Source organism: Myotis lucifugus, unplaced genomic scaffold, assembly GCF_000147115.1.
Source record: "Myotis lucifugus unplaced genomic scaffold, Myoluc2.0 scaffold_11, whole genome shotgun sequence".
NCBI lineage: Eukaryota > Metazoa > Chordata > Mammalia > Chiroptera > Vespertilionidae > Myotis > Myotis lucifugus.
The window spans coordinates 7276385-7295085 of NW_005871059.1; the positions used below are offsets into that span (position 1 = coordinate 7276385).

At 41.9% G+C, this 18701-nt stretch overlaps 1 protein-coding gene across 4 annotated transcripts in view; it reads right to left on the reverse strand.

The window, feature by feature from the left end:
* PHACTR2 (phosphatase and actin regulator 2) overlaps nucleotides 1-18701 on the reverse strand; it is a 108609-nt gene that overhangs the window by 45087 nt on the left and 44821 nt on the right. For all 4 annotated transcript variants that reach the window (XM_014451858.2, XM_023750184.1, XM_023750183.1 and 1 more), the window contains exons 3-4: nucleotides 9246-9326; nucleotides 4802-4960 (exon numbers count right to left, since the gene is read on the reverse strand). In XM_014451858.2, coding sequence (XP_014307344.1) covers nucleotides 4802-4960; nucleotides 9246-9326 — 240 coding nt within the window. The remainder of the gene's footprint in view (nucleotides 1-4801; nucleotides 4961-9245; nucleotides 9327-18701) is intronic.

Below are 18701 nucleotides of genomic sequence, written 5' to 3' on the forward strand. Positions count from 1 at the left end.
TAAACTTTATTTTAAAAATTTTATATCTAAGAATATGAACCTCTCACAAGGTTTTGCCTAGCCCTAGCTGAAGGAGAAATAGTATTTGTCTCTCATTACTGAAAGTGGAGATATGGAATGCTCATTCATATAGTCGCATCCGTATTTTTCCTAATAGTGATTGATTGACATGAAAATACAGTTCTGGTCCAAAGAGCTAAGCAGCATTTCTTTATACATGGAGCACAATAAAAAAAACATAAGACAGTATTCAGACAAGACTAAGCCTTCGCTGGATGTTTCCTCCCATTATTGAATGAGCAAGAAAAAGTTTAATATTAGCATGCATCACATTTCTTATCCTAGAAAGTGAGGACTTCACCCCCGCCCTCCCCCCCGCCCCCCGCCGCCGTGTTTCTACATCCCCATCAAACCACTGATATAACCACCATAAAAATGACTCAAGCTATGGTAGGTAATCAGTAGAACTTCTTCTATCCTCCCTCCGCCGTGAAACCCACCTCAGCCACTGTAGCCCAACTTGACCCCTCCTGCACGTGAATTTATTGTAGCTACAGGTTCAACATGCATCAGAGGCTGCTTTGTGTTTGCCTTTCTGTTTATATATCGCGTCTCCCCAACTGAGCAGTGACTCTCTTCACCTACCTGGTCTGAACCAGGAGGCCACTGAATCACAAAAGTCAGTTAGGTTTGAGAACAACACAAGTTAATGCACACCTAAAACATCTATCTCTATATATAAAAGCCTAAGCAACCGTTATGGCCGGGTGACCAGCCGGTAGCTATGATACGCATTGAACAACAGGGGGCAGATGCTCAATGCAGGAGCTGCTCCTGGTGGTCAGTGCACTCCCACAGCCAACCTCCCGCAGCCCCTCCCCTCAGCTGGCCAGCCCCAATCGGGACTGGGCGAGACAGCCCTGATCACCAACCAGGCCGAGGGATCCCACCCATGCACGATTCATGCACCGGGCTTCTAGTTTTAACATAAAACATATAACTAGACATTGACTGGCCAGTCTTTTGATGTAGGGCAGAAGCCTATTCTTTAAGTACTTTTTCATTCTTTAGAAGGTTAGCCCCTAGCATAATATCATGTGTAGAATTCAAGCCCAATAATATTGTCTGGTGAGAGCCAGTCAAACAGACTGACAATACTTGCTCTCTCTATTCCCTTTCACACCACCAACCCTCACAATTTTCCCCTCTGCCTTCATGGCAGACCATGGAGGGATCTTTTTTCTTTCTGCCCATGGCTTTAAATTCTAAAGTCATACCCCAAAGAATCCAGCTTCTGGGTTTTGGAAGGTGGAGATGGTTCGCTCTATGACATTTGGGAACGACAATCCCTCCTGGGTGGAAAATGAACACAGTGCACGCAAACTCTCGGCCGGCTCTTGGAGAAGCATGGCCTGCTCCTTTCTCTGTGACCACCACCAATTACCGCTGTGTGTTTGCCACCTGGCTGATGTTTATGTTTACCCTGTGGTGATTCTGGAGGGGGGGGGGTTGTGCACACACAAACAGTATGCTTTTCTGACTAAATTATAAACGACTATTGTCTAAAATTTTAAGCAGAACACTTTAAACATCATGTCTATTCAATGAATGTGACTGATTAGCAGACAGTTATTAACAACATGCATTAGTAGAAAACAAACTCCTCCTTTTATCTGGGAGATAATGAATTCAGTCAAGTTATATTTTTAACTATTGCCATGTGACCTGAAGACATGATTAAGTTGATGGAGTCTATGTGTATTATCTTTTCCAGAGGAGGTTCATTAATAAAGGCTGCCTTGTCCTTTGGCTTGACAAGGACACCGTTTCACGCAATAGTTTGGAGGATGGCTGTTTACTGTACTTCCATGTTTGGCTCCCTCCACCATGTGGAGAATTTAGTTCGATAACATAGAGCAAACCTGAGAACTGCATGAGTCTTTGTCTTGCCTAGACTACACCTCTGCCCCCATTTCTCCTGCATCGGACTGCTGTCTCCTTCAAATCTTAGTTTAGAAATATCTTCCTAAGGACCAATTTTTGTCCCCGTGGGAAGCTCCTGACTTGCTGCACTCAGGCCTTTCAAGTGGTTGGCACCTTGTACCGCATGCTGGCTCCTCCTATGCCACGATCTGCTTGCAGGCAGAGGCCACTGCTCATTCACCACTCCCTTCCTGGTCCCCAGCAGAGGCTTACCCATGGCAGACCTTCATTATTATGTTGGCACAAATGCATTACATCATTTGTTACTTCAATGAAAGTCCTCAATAGAAATAACATCCAATAATTTTCAGATTTCTCATATTTAATGCCAAGCTATACTTAACGGATTGCAGATCGGTTTTTCTGCCTCTTCTATGTTTAAGGGCCCTTGCTGAGAGACTAATGAGAGACTAGGAGCCCTGAAGGTTTTCAGGGAAAAGTCTCCAGTGTTGAGCCCAAGACTACTGTACCAACTCCAGAATCAGGTGCCTCCAGGAGCCTCAGGAGCACCCACCCACATGTCTGAGGTGAAACCTACCCACAGAGCAGTGTGAAGGCCACTTGTTATCTGTGGTTTTTTTTGACACTGATGTTTCAAATACTAAAGTACTGACATACTGTCTTAAAAAGAGATACAAGCATCTCAGGCTTTAAAGGCACATGACGTGGTTTTACAAACATAACCAATTAATAGATGAAATAATGCTCTTGGATAGGTTGCATAAATAATGTTCTTGTGAAAGGAAAGGAAGAGCTGCACCCCAAGATTAAGGGTGAATTAAGAACCTGGGATGGTGGATTTGCAAGGTAGTGAACTCAAACAGGAAGTGGGATCAGACATAAAAGTGAATCTTGCGGTGTTTTTAGAATTAAATGGTACCTTTACAGAGAAATAAATGGTTACCTTTGTTCATTAAAGTATTGCCTATTCAACTTAATGTTTTGTGATGTGAGTTATGAGTGACATTCATTTTACTTCCCAGAGGGGCTCTGGTGGGTGCACCATCCGCACAGGGGAGGGAGGCCATGTGTCTTACAGGGGGTGTGACGACATGTCCAGCATCTCATGTCCTTATGTACAGACTATCTTGGACCTTATTTGACCAAAAGGAACTGACTGTACTCATTCTGAGTAAAGAATAAGAAAACAAAAACATCTCTCAAATATCCATGGACCTATGAGATCTGCCATCGTCTTTGTAGAACATCAAGGCCTGCTGGTTTAATTAACATAAAACTGTCAGCAACTTCTTATTAGGTTGATAAGGGACACGCTTCCTTTGAAGTCTGGCCAGTCCACTGATGGACACCCCACACAGACCAAGTGAGCACCGGAGATGGCACTGTTACATAATAAAGAATGTAACTCTTCAATGCACAAAGGATGGACAAGGCACGGGCCACAGATGGATTTGAAATGTAACAGTTTGGTGAAACAGGACAGTTGGAATAAAAAAATAAAAATAAAAGAAATCACTACTTGTGGTAATACTTTCAACTAAATCCCCTTAAAATCTATTTAGGTCTGTTTCTCTTTAGGTTTCAGGAATAGTATCCGGAAAAATGTTAGTTAATTTCTCATAATCAATACTCATAAGCTTAACCAGAGTCCTTCAAAGAAACAAGACTAAGTACAAGTCCCATAGTATACTTAATATTGAATAAAGCAAAATAATAAACTTCTAACAGATTATTACCAGAGGCTTCTAAAATTTTTAAAGGCTAATTTACATGCAAATAACAGGGGTGATGGGCTTCCAGAGTAGATGATTTTTAAGTCACAATGTCTGCAGGTTGCTCTTTTGTTCTCTTTGTCTTTGAAGGACTTGGATCAAGAACAGAAGAAAAGTTTGCTTCCAGCAGATTCTAAGAGTTCCCAAAATGCCTACAGAACCTAAACTAGGTTTGACAAATTTTTGCCATCCACCAACTCAGAGGCAGACATTACAGAAGGAAATAGTTCATTTCCTGAGGATTCATATTTATGCTGCATGGGATCTAGAACTTCCAACAAAGCCTTACTTTATAGGAGTTTCAGTTTATGTTTGCGTAAGTATGAGGCTTGGAGGTGCCTGCACGTAATAGCAGTGGTATGCAGAGGTGATCAATCAGTGACTAGGAACTTGTGAATGTTCTGAGGGTCCTTGGTAGACATGAATTTTGCAGTTATGCAACCTACCATAGCATAGTCACTCCAGAAAGCGAGGTCTTAAAGAAGCCTTTAGGGAATGGCATAATTGCCTCTGGTATATTCTGAAATTTCCAATTGCACAGACAAATCACTGAGCAGAAGCTAGGCCAGTACAGCAACCCAAATCCTCAGCATCTCTGGGGACAATTCCTGAGTCTCTCTCAGAAATTTCTAGAACCTGGACTAGAACCTACAGTGTTGGGTGTGTGGATGCACCAGCCACACCCTCATTTCTGAGCTGAGTTGCTCATAGGGGCCAGGTCTAACCAGCACAGAAAGATGTTCTGAATGCTGGCATTTTCTTTTCCCCAAAGAAGATACTGAGAAAAAGCTCCTGAGGAAAGATAATATTCCCAGACATCTCTAATCATTAAAGAGGCCATCCATCTGATTGTTACCGGTAATTAGCCCTCTTTAATAAAAAATTAAAATGATGTGCTTATAAAATGGATGCATCTACTTGAGGAAACTATCCAATTTCTCTTCACTAGTTATTATTTCTCTCCTCTGTGTGTCTGCAAATTTTCTTCTCTACTGGTCTTAACATCACTATTTGGAGCCTAAGACCCGATTCCTGACATTGAGCTGTGGTGAAAGAAAAGAATGAGGGGTTTCTCTTGATTTTACCTTTCTTCTCTTCTGCCTTTTCCTCCAGAGGTGGTGCTTTTTCAGCTAGAGAGCCATTACCTTCTTCAGATTTTACTATATTTTCCTCTCGGGTAGATTCCTCTCCGATGGGTATCATGTGCCCGTTTGAATTTTCAAAGTTAACTGTTACATCTCCATCTAAAATAGGGAAAGAAACACCTAGATGTCTAATTGGATGGCTTTCTTAAAACCCAACTTTACAGTTAGTAGGACTGTGGGGTTCAGGTTTCAGGCCCTGGGAACCAAATACATCCTGTACTATTTCACCGTGTTTTACTAAATAATTCATTCAAATGAAAGAACTAGAAAATCCTTCATCTTGGGAGGGAGCAGCTATGGAGGGGGCATCCAGATGCCATTCAGATAGTCGGATGGATCAGCCTAATGATAAAATACCCTCGGGCAGCAGAGTCCCTCTCTTCTTGTGCTTAAGTTTTGTTGAAGTCAATACTAGGAGTCTCTGTCATTCAGAAACTGAACCTAAAAGGAATAACCTGAAAAATGGAACAGACATTTTAACAAGCACCAAAAACACAGGGTGAATGAAAATACACAAGTAACACGAAATGTACTTACACATACAAACAATTAGTGGGAGGATATGACATTTTCCCAGCACCACCATCTGCAGAATATTACCTCTATGATATGTTAACTTAATGCAGCAGTACAGCTGCTCCTCTACAGTCAAAGAATGATGGTAGCAAGGCTAATTATATTTTCAGTATCTTATTTATGAAAACATTAAAATGAACTCATGTGCTTTGTTATATACAACTGATCAAAGAGTCTTTAAGTTGGCCTAATAATAATTTGAAAATATTAGGAGTAAAAAAAATGCAGAAAAAGTAGTTACAGAACAATTTTTAAAAATCATAACTTAAAATAATATTTCTAATATGTTAGCTAAATCATAAATAACCAATTGCAACCCCTGAATGTTCACAATTACTAGGAGTTTCTAAAGTGAAAAGAGATTTTGCAGAAACTCTTCATTCAGCTGCCAAAATGCTTGAAAAGATTAACCCTGGAAAATTTATGAGGCTTTGCTACCAATGCCAAAAAAAAAAAAAAATTAAGGAATTGAAGTTTTTACTGAGAAAACTTGAAGAAATGCATAATTACTGCTAATGTGTACAATTCTGATTAATCTTATTTTGCCAATCATTATAAAACAGACCATCTTCCAAATTTTCATTAAATACTAGAGAATGGCTTTGGCCTCACAATGAAATCAGCTGGTCTTACTGACAAAAACAAGCATGGCATTTTAATAAGTAAAATATACATATCATAAAGTTATACACGTTCAAAATGCAAAAGTTTTTGCTTAGTCATGTGACTTCCAAACACCTCTAATCTGACTCATATATAAAAATGAAATAGACAATAATTGAAGGCAATGCCATTGCCAGTGCATCTTAACTATTTCAATAAAATCAAGGCAATACATTTTTAAAGAGTATGTGTCAAAACAAAAAGAAACCAAAATATTCTTATTTATTATTATAAGAACAAATTGGATTATCATGATAGAAATCGTTGACAATATGAAAGGATACTTACTTTGGGATATGAAATAAAGCTACTCTTATAAAAGAAAAACCGTAGAAAAGAAAGCATATCTGTAATAAATGTAGAAGTTAAGAATAAAACAAAGGAGAACTGAAGCTAACTGGTGTGTGAGAAAGTTTTCTAGCTTTGTATACTATTTTGGAATTAAAACAAGTTAAGTCCTTAATATAGATTATGTATGTAAGTAAAATAAAAGCTCAGCAAGAGAAAGCATAAGAAGACACTGAGCTAGACGGCAAGTTCTATAAGGGGCCTACACCAAGTATTATAGGAGCATTTATATGCAAAGAAAAGGGAAAACTCAGAAAAGAGTTGTGAGATTAGAGTAAACCAAGAGCTAAAGCACACATAGAAATAAGAGGTTAAGCAAGGAGCATGAGAGGGTTGGAGGGCTTTCCCCTCTTTCTGGTAAACAAGTGTATGTGAGATATAGTTAATACAGGAACAGAGACCAGGAGAATATCAGGTATGAACAAAAGGTGAGTGACTCTTTAGAAGGCTAGAAAGTACACCAAGAGAGAAAAGGGAAGGAGGCTGGCAAGCAGGCAAAAACATCTACATGCCCTCAGGTTAAAGCTAAGGGAAAGGACGGAAGGGAAGACCAGAAGATGAGGACTGAACTTGGACTAGACAATCAACTTCTCAAGAGAGGCGACCAGTTCCTGAAATTTTAGATTAAAGTTAGATCTTGGTATAAAAAGGATAATTTAAAAGGAATAATAATAATAGCTGGGAGGGAGGGTATGGAGTTGGGTGGGACAGGGTAGCTGGAGAGGTTTAAACAGTCTATCTGGCTCCCTGACGGAAGGGCATAATTGACAACCACTGTCAAGAGCTAAGGCAAGGTCAAGAAGATCAAGGCAAAGAATGAATCCTCGTGGCAGAGGAGAGGGGACTGTCACCAAGCACAGCAGCTTCCAGGCTCTGGCTAGAGCTGAAAACAGACTGAAATTATCAAGATAATTGTTTATGGAAAAGTGACAAAAATCTATTTTCTCCAGCTCTTGGCAGAAAAGGGGGAAAGACTCTATTTCCAATAGGCATCACCGGGAATGTCCAAGTATTAGGTAATTTCTATAGTTGTCTACAGGGACTCTGCAAAAGGTGAAAGTAAAATTCAGTAATTGATGACTTCCCAAACATTAAAACCTATTACATTATGTTTAGGTTAAAAATTGTTTTCTTCTTTTGTGTCTTAAAACTTTTAATGTCCAGTCTGCAAAAGGTCAAGGAGGTCAGACTTTTGGGGAAATAAGTCTATAAAATTGTAATCCATCATGCAAATAATATAACAGGTTAGGAAGAATAAAAACAAAGCAATACTAAGCATTTCTTTAGATTGACAACTGCCACTTGTTTTTAGAAAAAGGACACTCTTTCCTAGCTATAATTTTTAATAAAATTTTAGATAAAAAATGGGACTTTAATCCCTATCTTTAATATTCATTGACAGTTTCAATCATAAATTTTCACTTATTTTCCCTGTTTTTAAAAATATTGAAATAGAGGTGACCAGGCAGCATTCAGCTGTCAGTGGATTTGAAACTCCTCTCCTGCCTCCAGAGAGATTAGAGAGGAGACAAATTTTTATACTGTGAGTCGACCTTCAAGGAAAAAAAAAAATTAAGGATGTGTATTTTTTATTTTTAAAAGTCCCAGGCAGGAAATAAGTAGCTTCAAAGTAGTAGAAAATTAGGGAAGACAAAATTCATTCATAAAATGGAGTGGAGAAATATATAACAGGCCAGAAATCAAAGTAAAATACCTAAAATTGTGAGGGCTAAAAAAAAAAAAAAAAAGTAGTATTCACTCCAGACTTCCCTGTTTTCTTTGAAGCAAGAATAAAATAGTAAAACATTTCCTAGCTCCACTTGGATTATTCAAACGTTGGAAAAAGCGTGTCATTTGGATTTATAAGTAGTGAATGCCAAAAGATGTTAATTTCTTTGCAAGGAACATAGATCAGGAGAAGAGCTCCAATTTAATAGCTTATTATTTGTTCCTATAAAAGTATAATAATAATTTACCCCAGTAAATGTTGGGGAGGGGGAAGGCAGGAGGTAAAAAACAACGTTGCAACAAAAAGTTTATTCAGTTTCAATAGTAGTGGGAGCAATGAAAATTATTCAGTATTACTTACTTGGAGAAATAACCAATCTTTTGAGAGTCTATCTCAGTTTCCACTTAATTCTTATCTTTTTAGGAGAATAGAGAAAAAAGGGGAAGCAGATAGAGGTAGAAAAAAATACTTGGAAATAATTGTTAGTGAAAAGGTGAGAGACAGATCCAAAGAAATGAGAACAAAAAATTACTTGAGAGAATGATAAAGCAAATTAACTTAATTTGCCCATTCATGCCTTATTGATTGTACATTTGAGTGCATTATAAAGGACAAGAGAGGTATGTTTATCATCTCTTTTCTCTCTCTTTACTTTTACTGGTAGACTTGAGAAACCACACTCAGGAGCCAAGCTAAACTCGGCACTTACGCAAACTGAGTTAACTTGCATGGAAAGACCTAAGCTCACCAATAGAGATAAGAAGCAGTCCCGTAAGTATTTGTATCTTTATCTGTTTCTCCAGCTACAGGGTACCTTTGTAGAGCTTTAGGTTTAGAGTGACATATGGTGAAGGATTCACCAAAAAGGTAATTGAATTTCTTTTCCAGAAGACCTTAGATTCATTGCAGCCCACAAAGGCATTCTGAATTAAAGCAAGATTCCCATAGGGCGGCACTCACTGCTTTATCTCCCAAAGACCACGATCATCTTAAGTTTCAAAGGAAAATGAAAGAAGGACCAAAGAATGAAGGATCAAATTATTTTAAATGCATGATTAAGTTCCTCACCTTGATCAGGCAATTCCTTAAGAACTCCCCTTCTTATCAGCTCCTCTCTACTTTGTCTTGTGGATATCTTCCTTTCTAATACTTTTAAAAAGAATAAGCACATGTAAGAATCAAGTCATTGCTCAAAATAATTATGAAAAACATTCCAAGTACATTCATTCTGTTCATGGGAGGACTCAAACCCCAGTTTTTCTAGTTGTCTAGCATAACAAGTGATTGGAGTCAACATAATTAGGACAAGGGCAATGACCAGAGCCCTTGGTTTGAAACCCAGCCGCTGGGTCTGGTCTTCAAATGATGGTGATGGGCCAAGAATCCAGAGAAATTATTTCACATCAACTACTTCTCACTTTCAAGTATTTCTTTCGTTAGTAATGATGCATTCTAAAACATAGGTTTTCATGAACATAAAATGTATACAGAGAAGATGTATATTTACAGTAAAAATCAACAACAAGTAAGCAAACTTTCAGTAAACATTCGGGTAACCCAGAGAGAAGAGATGACTTTTTCAGTGTTTTCTCTCTCACACATCCTATTACAAAAGTGCAACACATCAGATTTCTGTAACTCTTTTCCTTGCCATACTAGAAAATTGTATAGTGTTCTTATATCCCCCCACATATCCCATCTTAGGAAGATGAAGTCGAGTCATGCAAAGGGGTGGGACTCTCAACACTGCTTATTCTTTCTTCTGGAAGAATCTACATTCCAGTTACACCCTGTTCAAAACAGCACCCTGACGTAGCAAAAAGGGCCAGAGAAGGGGCACAGGGCTCTTTGGGGAAGGACAGGTACACTGGGTAGCCACAGTAGGACTGGATTCTGACCCTCTCTACAATTCTGACTCCAGACCTTCTAATCTGCAAATCCTAGAGACACCCTGGACAACACAATTACCCCAAGCCATGCCCTGACACACAAACAGAGCCAATGATAACACGAAAAACATGTTTTTTGTTGGGGGCGGAGAGGGAGGGGGCTCCAGGTGGCCTGAAGCAAGGACACTTGGAAGGGAGGGGTGCTCTGGGGCTGGGAGCTTTGTATTAGGCACCAGAAAGTCCTCAATAAGTGTTTAGTAACACCATGAGCCCCAGAATAGCAACACTTAGTCTCTCTTGAAGAAACTGAACATTTTTCCTTTCTGATAACTAGAATTGGTTTGTTTATTTTTTAACCTGGTTGCCAGAAAGGCCAGGGTAAAAGTTGATATTTAACACAGATTTCATACGACAATTCATGGGGAAATCTGTTTCCCCCTCCTCAGCGACCTGACTTCATTTATGTTCTATTGACCGCCTTTGTGCTCTTTGTTCTAGGTTTGGTCAACATTTTTTGGATAGAATCAGAATGTAAAACAACAAGAAAATTAATGAATAAGCAAATAAAGAAATAGTGGGGGGGAAAAGATAACATCTTACAGGTTCAAATGGAGACACACACAGAAGCGTCCCCTGTTCCTTTAGGTTCCCCATCCACCCCCACCTCCACCCACCCTTCCAGAAGGAAGTAACAACAGCTCACTTAGATGCTGGTGATCTCAGTGGGCAAAGTTATCTGCGAGTGGAGGAGCCAGCAGCGCCTGTTCTTTTATGGGAGTTCTTTTAGGCTAAAAGAGAGCTGCTATTTACCTACAGCTTCGATGTGCTCAGGCTTTGGTCAAAGAGGAGGGAACCCCTGTCAGCACAGGAAGCCCAACAGCAACACCCACAGTGACACTGTGGGACGCGGCCGAGATTGTGCAGGTGGTTACAGGGCCCTGACCAGGGCAGTCTCCCCTGGAGCCTACAGACCCATTCAAGCTTGACTGGGGCTCTGAGGGGAGGCAGGCCTCTTCCAGGCCTCATCCCCTACTGCTGGGGTGGGGGACAGAGGCCGTGCTGCTAAGTCTGAGGATGCAGGTGGCACCCTGGGCCTGGGGATGAGGCCACATCCTGGGAGCCAACTGCACTGCCGACGCAGAATGCAGTCATTGTGGCGTCTGCCCCTTGCTCTTCGGAAACAACTTTCAATTGTTTGCTGCTTCTGTAAAGTGGCCGAAACCACAAAATGGTTGTCAGGAGTCCTAGATTCTAGCACCAGAACTTCCACAATAGTTGTGTGACAGCAGGCAGTCTCTGCAAGTTCCAGGGCTCCTGATCCGTTATCTGGAAACCGAGGGACGAGATTCAATGATCCCTAAAGGACGCTCGCCCAGCTCAAATGCTGTGGGACCCTGGATCATTAATCAAGGCCCTCTGTAAGCTCTGCGTTATGCACCTTTTGAAATCTTCATTCTTGCTCTGAAAAACCATCTGAGAGCCCAGAATGCTTCTGCCTTTCCATCATGGATTCCAGAGCAGGCTTTAATTTTAACTTTAAATCTTCTGCTGCTTTAAAACCAACTTAATCTCAGCTAAAAATCCCTCCTCTTTCTTCCTTGTAAATCCTGGAGCTTTCAAGCAGCAGCTTGGCTTCCTGCCAAGACTCAAAACCCACAGCTTTGTTCCTTGGCTCTACCTCCTACAAGCAGGGCCCTGATAGGAAAATGCCTCTGGCTATTTGTTTGGTCTTTGGCTGAGCACATTTTTAACACATAAAGCAGATAACTGTGTTTGGGGCCAATGAGAACAAACTGCAGGCGACTGAGCGTGGAAGGTATGTTGTCAGGGCACTAAGTCCCAACCACGGCTCTCCCAGAAGAACAAGTATTTCACTCTTCATCTTTTAAAATATTTGCCTCCTGTTTATATAGTGTCTGTATGTTTGCAGAGCACATTCACCGAACACTTTCATAGGCTCGGAAAGGTTTTGCATCGGAATGAATCTGAGAGTTCATTCTAGTCCAACAGCCACACAAAGCAAGAGTCATTTCAGGAACTTTCCTGAGATGTGCTCACCTGCTTGCACACACGTAGAGGCAGGGTGGGCGCTATGGTGGAGCCCCCTCTACAATCCATCCCCCTCATTTTTAGAAAGATATTCCTCATAAGGAGTTGAAATCACCTTAACCAGGCTCATGCCCCCCATAGCTCTAGACTAGACTAAGATTCGTGCAGGGAAAACAGCCCGAGTGAGCTCCGTGTTCACCGAGAGCAAAGCGGGTTGCTGAAGCCTCCTAGAATCTGATCCCAAGTATCTGCTCTTTGACTCCGAAGCTCATGCTAATTTTTGCAAGAACAGCGAGAATGTTGGGAGCCCCCCTCGCAGCTGGAGCATAACCACTGCCGGATGCCGGAGAAGAGGCTTCGCAGGACACTCGTCCCTAGACGAGGTGGCGAGGTCTGTCCATGAAAAGTATTCCCACCAGTTGTGTGCATGGCTCATGGTTACTCACTTGTATCCCAATTTAAAAAGCATGCGCGATTTTTACACCAGATCAAGCAAAACTAGAGTTTCTGTTCCACACTCTGCACTGGGTGAGGTAAATGTCTGACAGTCCAATCCTGATGACAACAGCACACACTCCTCTCAGGTGTGAAGGGTGTGTGGTCCCCGTTTTCCTGACTTCATGCTTAGACTCTGGTTCCTCAAGTATTTGAAAGGATCAACCTTCCAAAAACTCCCGCTGGCTGCCTATCTCACATTCACTAATATCTCAGCTCCTTGGCATGGTGTCCAGATGAGCCATAGGTTAGTCCTCCCTCATCTGTCTCCCTCCTTACCACTCCCTCCTGGCTCTCTCTGCTCCAGCCCCTCCGACCCCCAGCTGGTCCCCTGCATGGTAGCCTCTGTCCTTATCTGGGATGCAATTTCCCCAGAACCCACTGGCTTACTCTATCACTTTCTTCATGGTTCCCTTACTGGAAATCCATTTCCTACACACCCAGTGTGGAATAACTTGTTCCTCTTCCTGTCTTTATCCATCTTCCTACCCTGCAAAATATGTCATCACCTCCTGACACAGAACCTACTACTTTGTGTCAGTGTAGTCTTGACGAGAATCAAAACCCTGTGTTGCTTACTGCTGTCTCCCCAACAGTGCCTTGCAGGTGGTTGGCACTCAGAAGATAGGGGTGTTTGTTGAACAGACGAATAAAAGAAAATAGGCTAATAGTGATAATGGTCTTGTTTGCTGCCCCTTCCCTACCCTCAATCTAGGAGAAAGCAAGTGAGGCTTGTGGCAAGAACAAGAGTCTTCTGTCTTCTCCTTCCTCTACTCTTTGGCTGGGCCAGCCGAGGGGGAAATCCTCAGCTCTCCGTCCTATGGCTCATCTGAGAAAGGCCCCTGTGTGCTCTGGAAAAGGGCAGTCATCATGTGTGCAGGACACCAGCCAACCAGCAGGGTGTAACACACGCTCGGGCTCATCATAAATTACAAGTGATTTACGATGTCCTCTGGGCGCGGAGCCTGCATTCAGGAGGGGAAGCTGGGGCGTGTGGCACCAGCTCCTCTCTGCGGACGCACGGCCAGCACTTTCTACTCCTTTGGAAGCATCTGTGTGAGTAAATACTGCAGTCCACAAGCCACTGGTGTTTTCTTTTGGCCAGAAAAGAGAGTCCTAATGTTCAATTCTAACACCGTTTAATGACGGAACAAAATAGGAAGGTAAATAGAAAACGATGCAATGAGCGTGCCATGTTATCTGCTCGGTCCCGAGGACTGAATGGCCTCACTGTAACACGGGGACAGGAACAGAGGAGCGCTTGTCTGGCGCCGAAAGTGTTCTATATAAGCCGGGCTTGGCTTTACCTCTCCTCAACAGCAGTGACAGAAAACAGGATGTCAAGAAATGGCCTCCTTTCTCAAAGACCCTTCCTTCACTAGCTAAGGCAGCTAAGTCGTTTAAAGCAACAAACACCGAAATGCCACCCCAAGGACATTTACAAGAATCTTCCAAAACATCTCAAGAATGTAAGGCGGAGAAATAAAGCCAACATCCCCACCCAAGAACACTCAGGGGTCTGTCTGGCCACTTTCTTGTTTATCCACACCACTCCCCTCCTCCCAGACCTACAGACTACGCTCAGGCCAAACCCCTCAGAACAGCAGCCACGCTTTACCACTGGCCCCGACGAACCCGTCTTCCCCTCCCTTTGTTTCTCATCTCGCTTTTTCACAAATCCGATGTTAAAGTCAAACTCCACTCCTTGCATTTCCTAAACATCGCCAGCACTTCCTTGGCTCCGTGCCTTCTTTTCTTATTTCTTCCTCCTAGAATTAGACTCTCTATCCACCTCGGGTAAAATTTTCCCTGGAAAGTTGGGTCCTCTTCACACAGCGCCCCCATGTGTTGGATCTCACTACCTGTACCGGCAAGAATGAAGAACTCACTAAGCCCCTAAAGCAGCGGTTCTCAACCTGTGGGTCGCGACCCCTTTGGCAGTCGAATAACCCTTTCACAGGGGTCACCTGAGACCATCCTGCATATCAGATATTTACATTACGATTCATAACAGTAGCAACATTACAGTTATGAAGTAGCAACGAAAATAATTTTATGGTTGGGTCACAACATGAGGAACTGTATTTAAAGGGCCAGAAGGTTGAGAACCACTGCAAGTGACTTCTGTGCCTCAGTTTCCTCATCTACAAAATGGAATAACGGCTGCTACCTTTCTGGTGCTTTTGGAGATTAAATGAGTTACAACAAGGGAAGTGTTTAGACTAGCATCTAGGTCCTAGAATCTAGAAAGCATTCAATACTGTTAGCTATTACTATTATTTGTTATAGCACATGTACATTTTTCATTGCTACATATGTACATAATTGCATAGTCACGTGACTGTGGTCTAATTCCTATGAGGGATATCTTGTTTATTATTCCACCCTCATAATACCAATATTGCAGAGTAGATGTTGTGCACTGACGTGTATTTGGAGGTCGGCACTGGGAGGGAAGGCATGCCTTTTGTTCTTTTCTACTTCTTTTAGAAACAGCCCATCTGAGTTTTAGCCTTTGAGGAACCACCTTCCCCCGCTCTTGGTCCACGTCACTTGTGTGAGGCGAACCCCATCCCTGGGCTCTAGGGCTCCCCTGCTTACCCAACCAGAGCCGTTATTTCCCTGGCATTGGTGCTTGGTTCAGAGAGGGGCATGTGCTCAAGCTGCACTACTGAGATCCAGGCCCGAGAATTTTGCTGGAGCAATCGGAGAGGAAGGCTTTCTCTTTCCTCTGCAGCTGTTAAACTAGCTGAATATAAGCTTAGAGTTGCTAGTAGTCCATGTGCACCCACAAAGAGAGAGCCCGACTTAAAGGACAAAACAAATGCAGAGGCACACAGACTCGAAAGAAAGACACGGATTCCTGGGCACAGCTTCTGAGCACCTGGATCCAAGCACGCGTGAAGGCTGTCTGTCCTTCGCTTTTCAGTTACATGAACCAATAAATTCCCTGTTCGTTAAGCCTGTGATCCTTCATCGGAAGTGAAAAGCTATGACAAATCAAAATAGGTATTAAGTAGATGCTTTTTAAAAATGGAATATTTTTCCAGTAGAGGCTAAAGATTCTCTAGGTATTCAAGGCAGAAATATGAAAAAAGAACTACATAGGCCCTCTCTTTCCTCTTCAAGAGCTTGAAACTTGACCAGGCCTTAAGCAACAGGAAGATGGAGAGATCTATGTCCCCCTCTTTTGAAATCAGTGTCGCAACAGCCTCTAGAAATCGGATAGAAATCATCATTTATTTGGTGTTTCATCAATCCTTCCATTATTCCTGAAAGATAGATGAAGTGTGTATTTTTATTTCCTCAGAATAGTTAAGGATAGTGAGAGTTAAAGAGGTCACATACTTAGAATCTGGTTGAACCCAGATATGTATGGCCAAAAGCCTACCACGTGCACTCTCCAATCTGACATGATAATTACGAAGACTTCAACTTTCCCACGAGAGGTACAAGGCTTTCCAATTTTCCTTCAAGATGTGAGACAGCAGGACAGCTTTCAAAAGTTAATTTTAAATGGCAAAGTTTTAGATGGTAGTACATGCTCAGTTCAGGTTATAAAAGGATACAGTAAAAATTCTCACTCTCACTGGCCCCCTCACCTAGTCAAATTGAACCCCCACTCTTACTCCATAAGCAAATAACCACTTTTATTCATGTCTTTTTAATCCTTTTAGAAATTTTTTTAATCACCAGAGGGTGTGTGTGTGTGTGTGTAATTTATTTTAAAGAGAGGAAGGGGTGAAAGAGAGAAACATCAATGTGAGAGAAAAACATCAAATGATTGCCTCCCATATACAACCCAACGTAGGTATGTGCCCTAACCGAGAATCAAACCCATAACCTTTTGGTGTACGGGATGATGCTCCAACCAACTGAGCCACCCAGCCAGGGCAAGAAGTGGTGATCTTTGTCCTGTGCAAACAGCGGCAGCTGTGCCGAAACCGGTTTGGCTCAGTGGATAGAGCGTCGGCCTGCGGACTGAAAGGTCCCAGGTTCGATTCCGGTCAAGGGCATGTACCTGGGTTGCGGGCACATCCCCAGTAGGAGGTGTGCAGGAGGCAGCTGATCGATGTTTCTCTCTCATCGATGTTTCTGACTCTCTATCTCTCTCCCTTCCTCTCTGTAAAAACTCAATAAAATATATTTAAAAAAAAACAAAACAAAAAAAAAACAGCGGCAGCTGAAATCCCTGTTTCCAGATGGGGTGAGCTGGGAACAGCCATGGCAGATCCACCCACGGGACTTGTGGCTATTATTCCCAAAGGATGTTCAAGACTAGAACAATGGGCAAGTCCCCGATCCCAGATGGGCCCGGAAGTACAAGTAATCTCAGGAGAGTGATTAGAGGCAGGATTTGTAAGCTACGTGAGACACTGCGTGTCCTTCCTTCTTCTAGTCTTGACTCCTATAAACTCATGGAAACACAAATGCATAAGACAGGTGCTTGCAGATTCATCCAGTTGGATGAAAAGTTTCCATTTTTTGTGTGTTTCTCATTTCTCGTTTCTTCACATTAAAATATAGTAAACCCAAGACAGGATGAGACCACAAAAGGGACAGATGTTTAAAATGAAGATGACGACAATTTTTTTTGAGGTGGTTAATGTATAATTTTTAACAGCCTGTTTTACTGAGTTATCCTATGAGCAAAACGTATTAAAACATCACCAACTCAAACTAATAGATGTGAATAACCAGCTGAAGTTAGTCAGATGACTGAGTGGGCCTGTTTTCCAAACCCATGTTTTTCACATACATATCTAATCAGAACAGGTTTCTTAAGATCATTAAAAAGCTTGTTTTCTTGAGCATTTTAAATATTCCCCTCCTCTACCTACCATCCTGCCCACATGAGAGAATATACAGTATTTGTAAAAGAACACTATTTCCTTGGTGAAACTGGTCCAAGCCTAGACTAAACCAGGAGGGATAAGCAACACCCGATTGATTCCTGCTTGATCCTGCAGTAGGAGAACCAAGGGTAACTTCAACTGAAGTTTATATTTTCCAAGACAAAACACCGAAAATGTTGGGGCCTTGGGGAAAAGTCCCTTTTCATTATACCTAATGCGCAAGGTGTGACTGCAATGCTAACTTTCTACTTCAACAAAACGCCCTCTTCCAGGAGTTTCCCTTTCCATACCTGTTTCAAAATGTCTGGTTATTAAGGTGACATCAGGGTCTCCTAATTCTTCTTGGAGATTGAAAACACTAGAAAGTAGGAAATGGATCAGGAAGTACACAGTCTAGCCCTTTTAAGAGTACAGCTTGAGCACGGCTGGCGTGGCTCAGTGGTTGAGCATCGACCCAGGAACCAGGAAGACAAGGTTTGATTCCTGGTCAGGGCACATACCCGGGGTTGTGGGCTCGATCCCCAGTAGGGGGTATGTAGGAGGCAGTCAATCAATGATTCTCTCTCATTGCTGATTTTTCTATCTCTCTCTCCCTCTTCCTTCCTCTCTCTGGAAAAACAAACAATATATATATATATATATTTTTAAAGGATACAGTTTGAGTTCAAATCCAGACCTTGCAGCCTGTCACCAGGTGACCACAGGCAGGCCCCTAAACTCCACCCTGTCCTTCTCACTTTGAAATAGAGGTAGTAAAACCTAACTTGGATGGATATTAGGGTGATTAAAAAACATCTTGTAAAGTGTTTGACCCAAAGCAGGGGCCACAAAAATGTGAGTATTTTTCCTCCCCAACTTTCCATTTTCTCCTGTCTACACGTGTAGATATCCCTTTGACAATATCCTATTGATATTTTTACTTAAATATGCTATTGATCTAGAAGGCAGCAGAGGATAAGGGTTAAGAATGCAGACTCAAGCCAGGCTTCTGAAGTTCAAAGATGGGTTGTGCTGCTCACAAGCCCTGGGACTTAGGGCAAGTCATTTAACTTGTCGGTGCCTCTGTTTATTCATTAGTGATATGGGGATTATGATAGCAACCGACTTCATAGAGTAACTGGGGAGATTACGAGCATTGAAAACAGCATCTGGAACATTACCGTTAATATCCACGTATCTTGTTCTTACTTTAAGTTTAATCCCAAATAAAACTGCAACTGGGTAACAAATAAAAG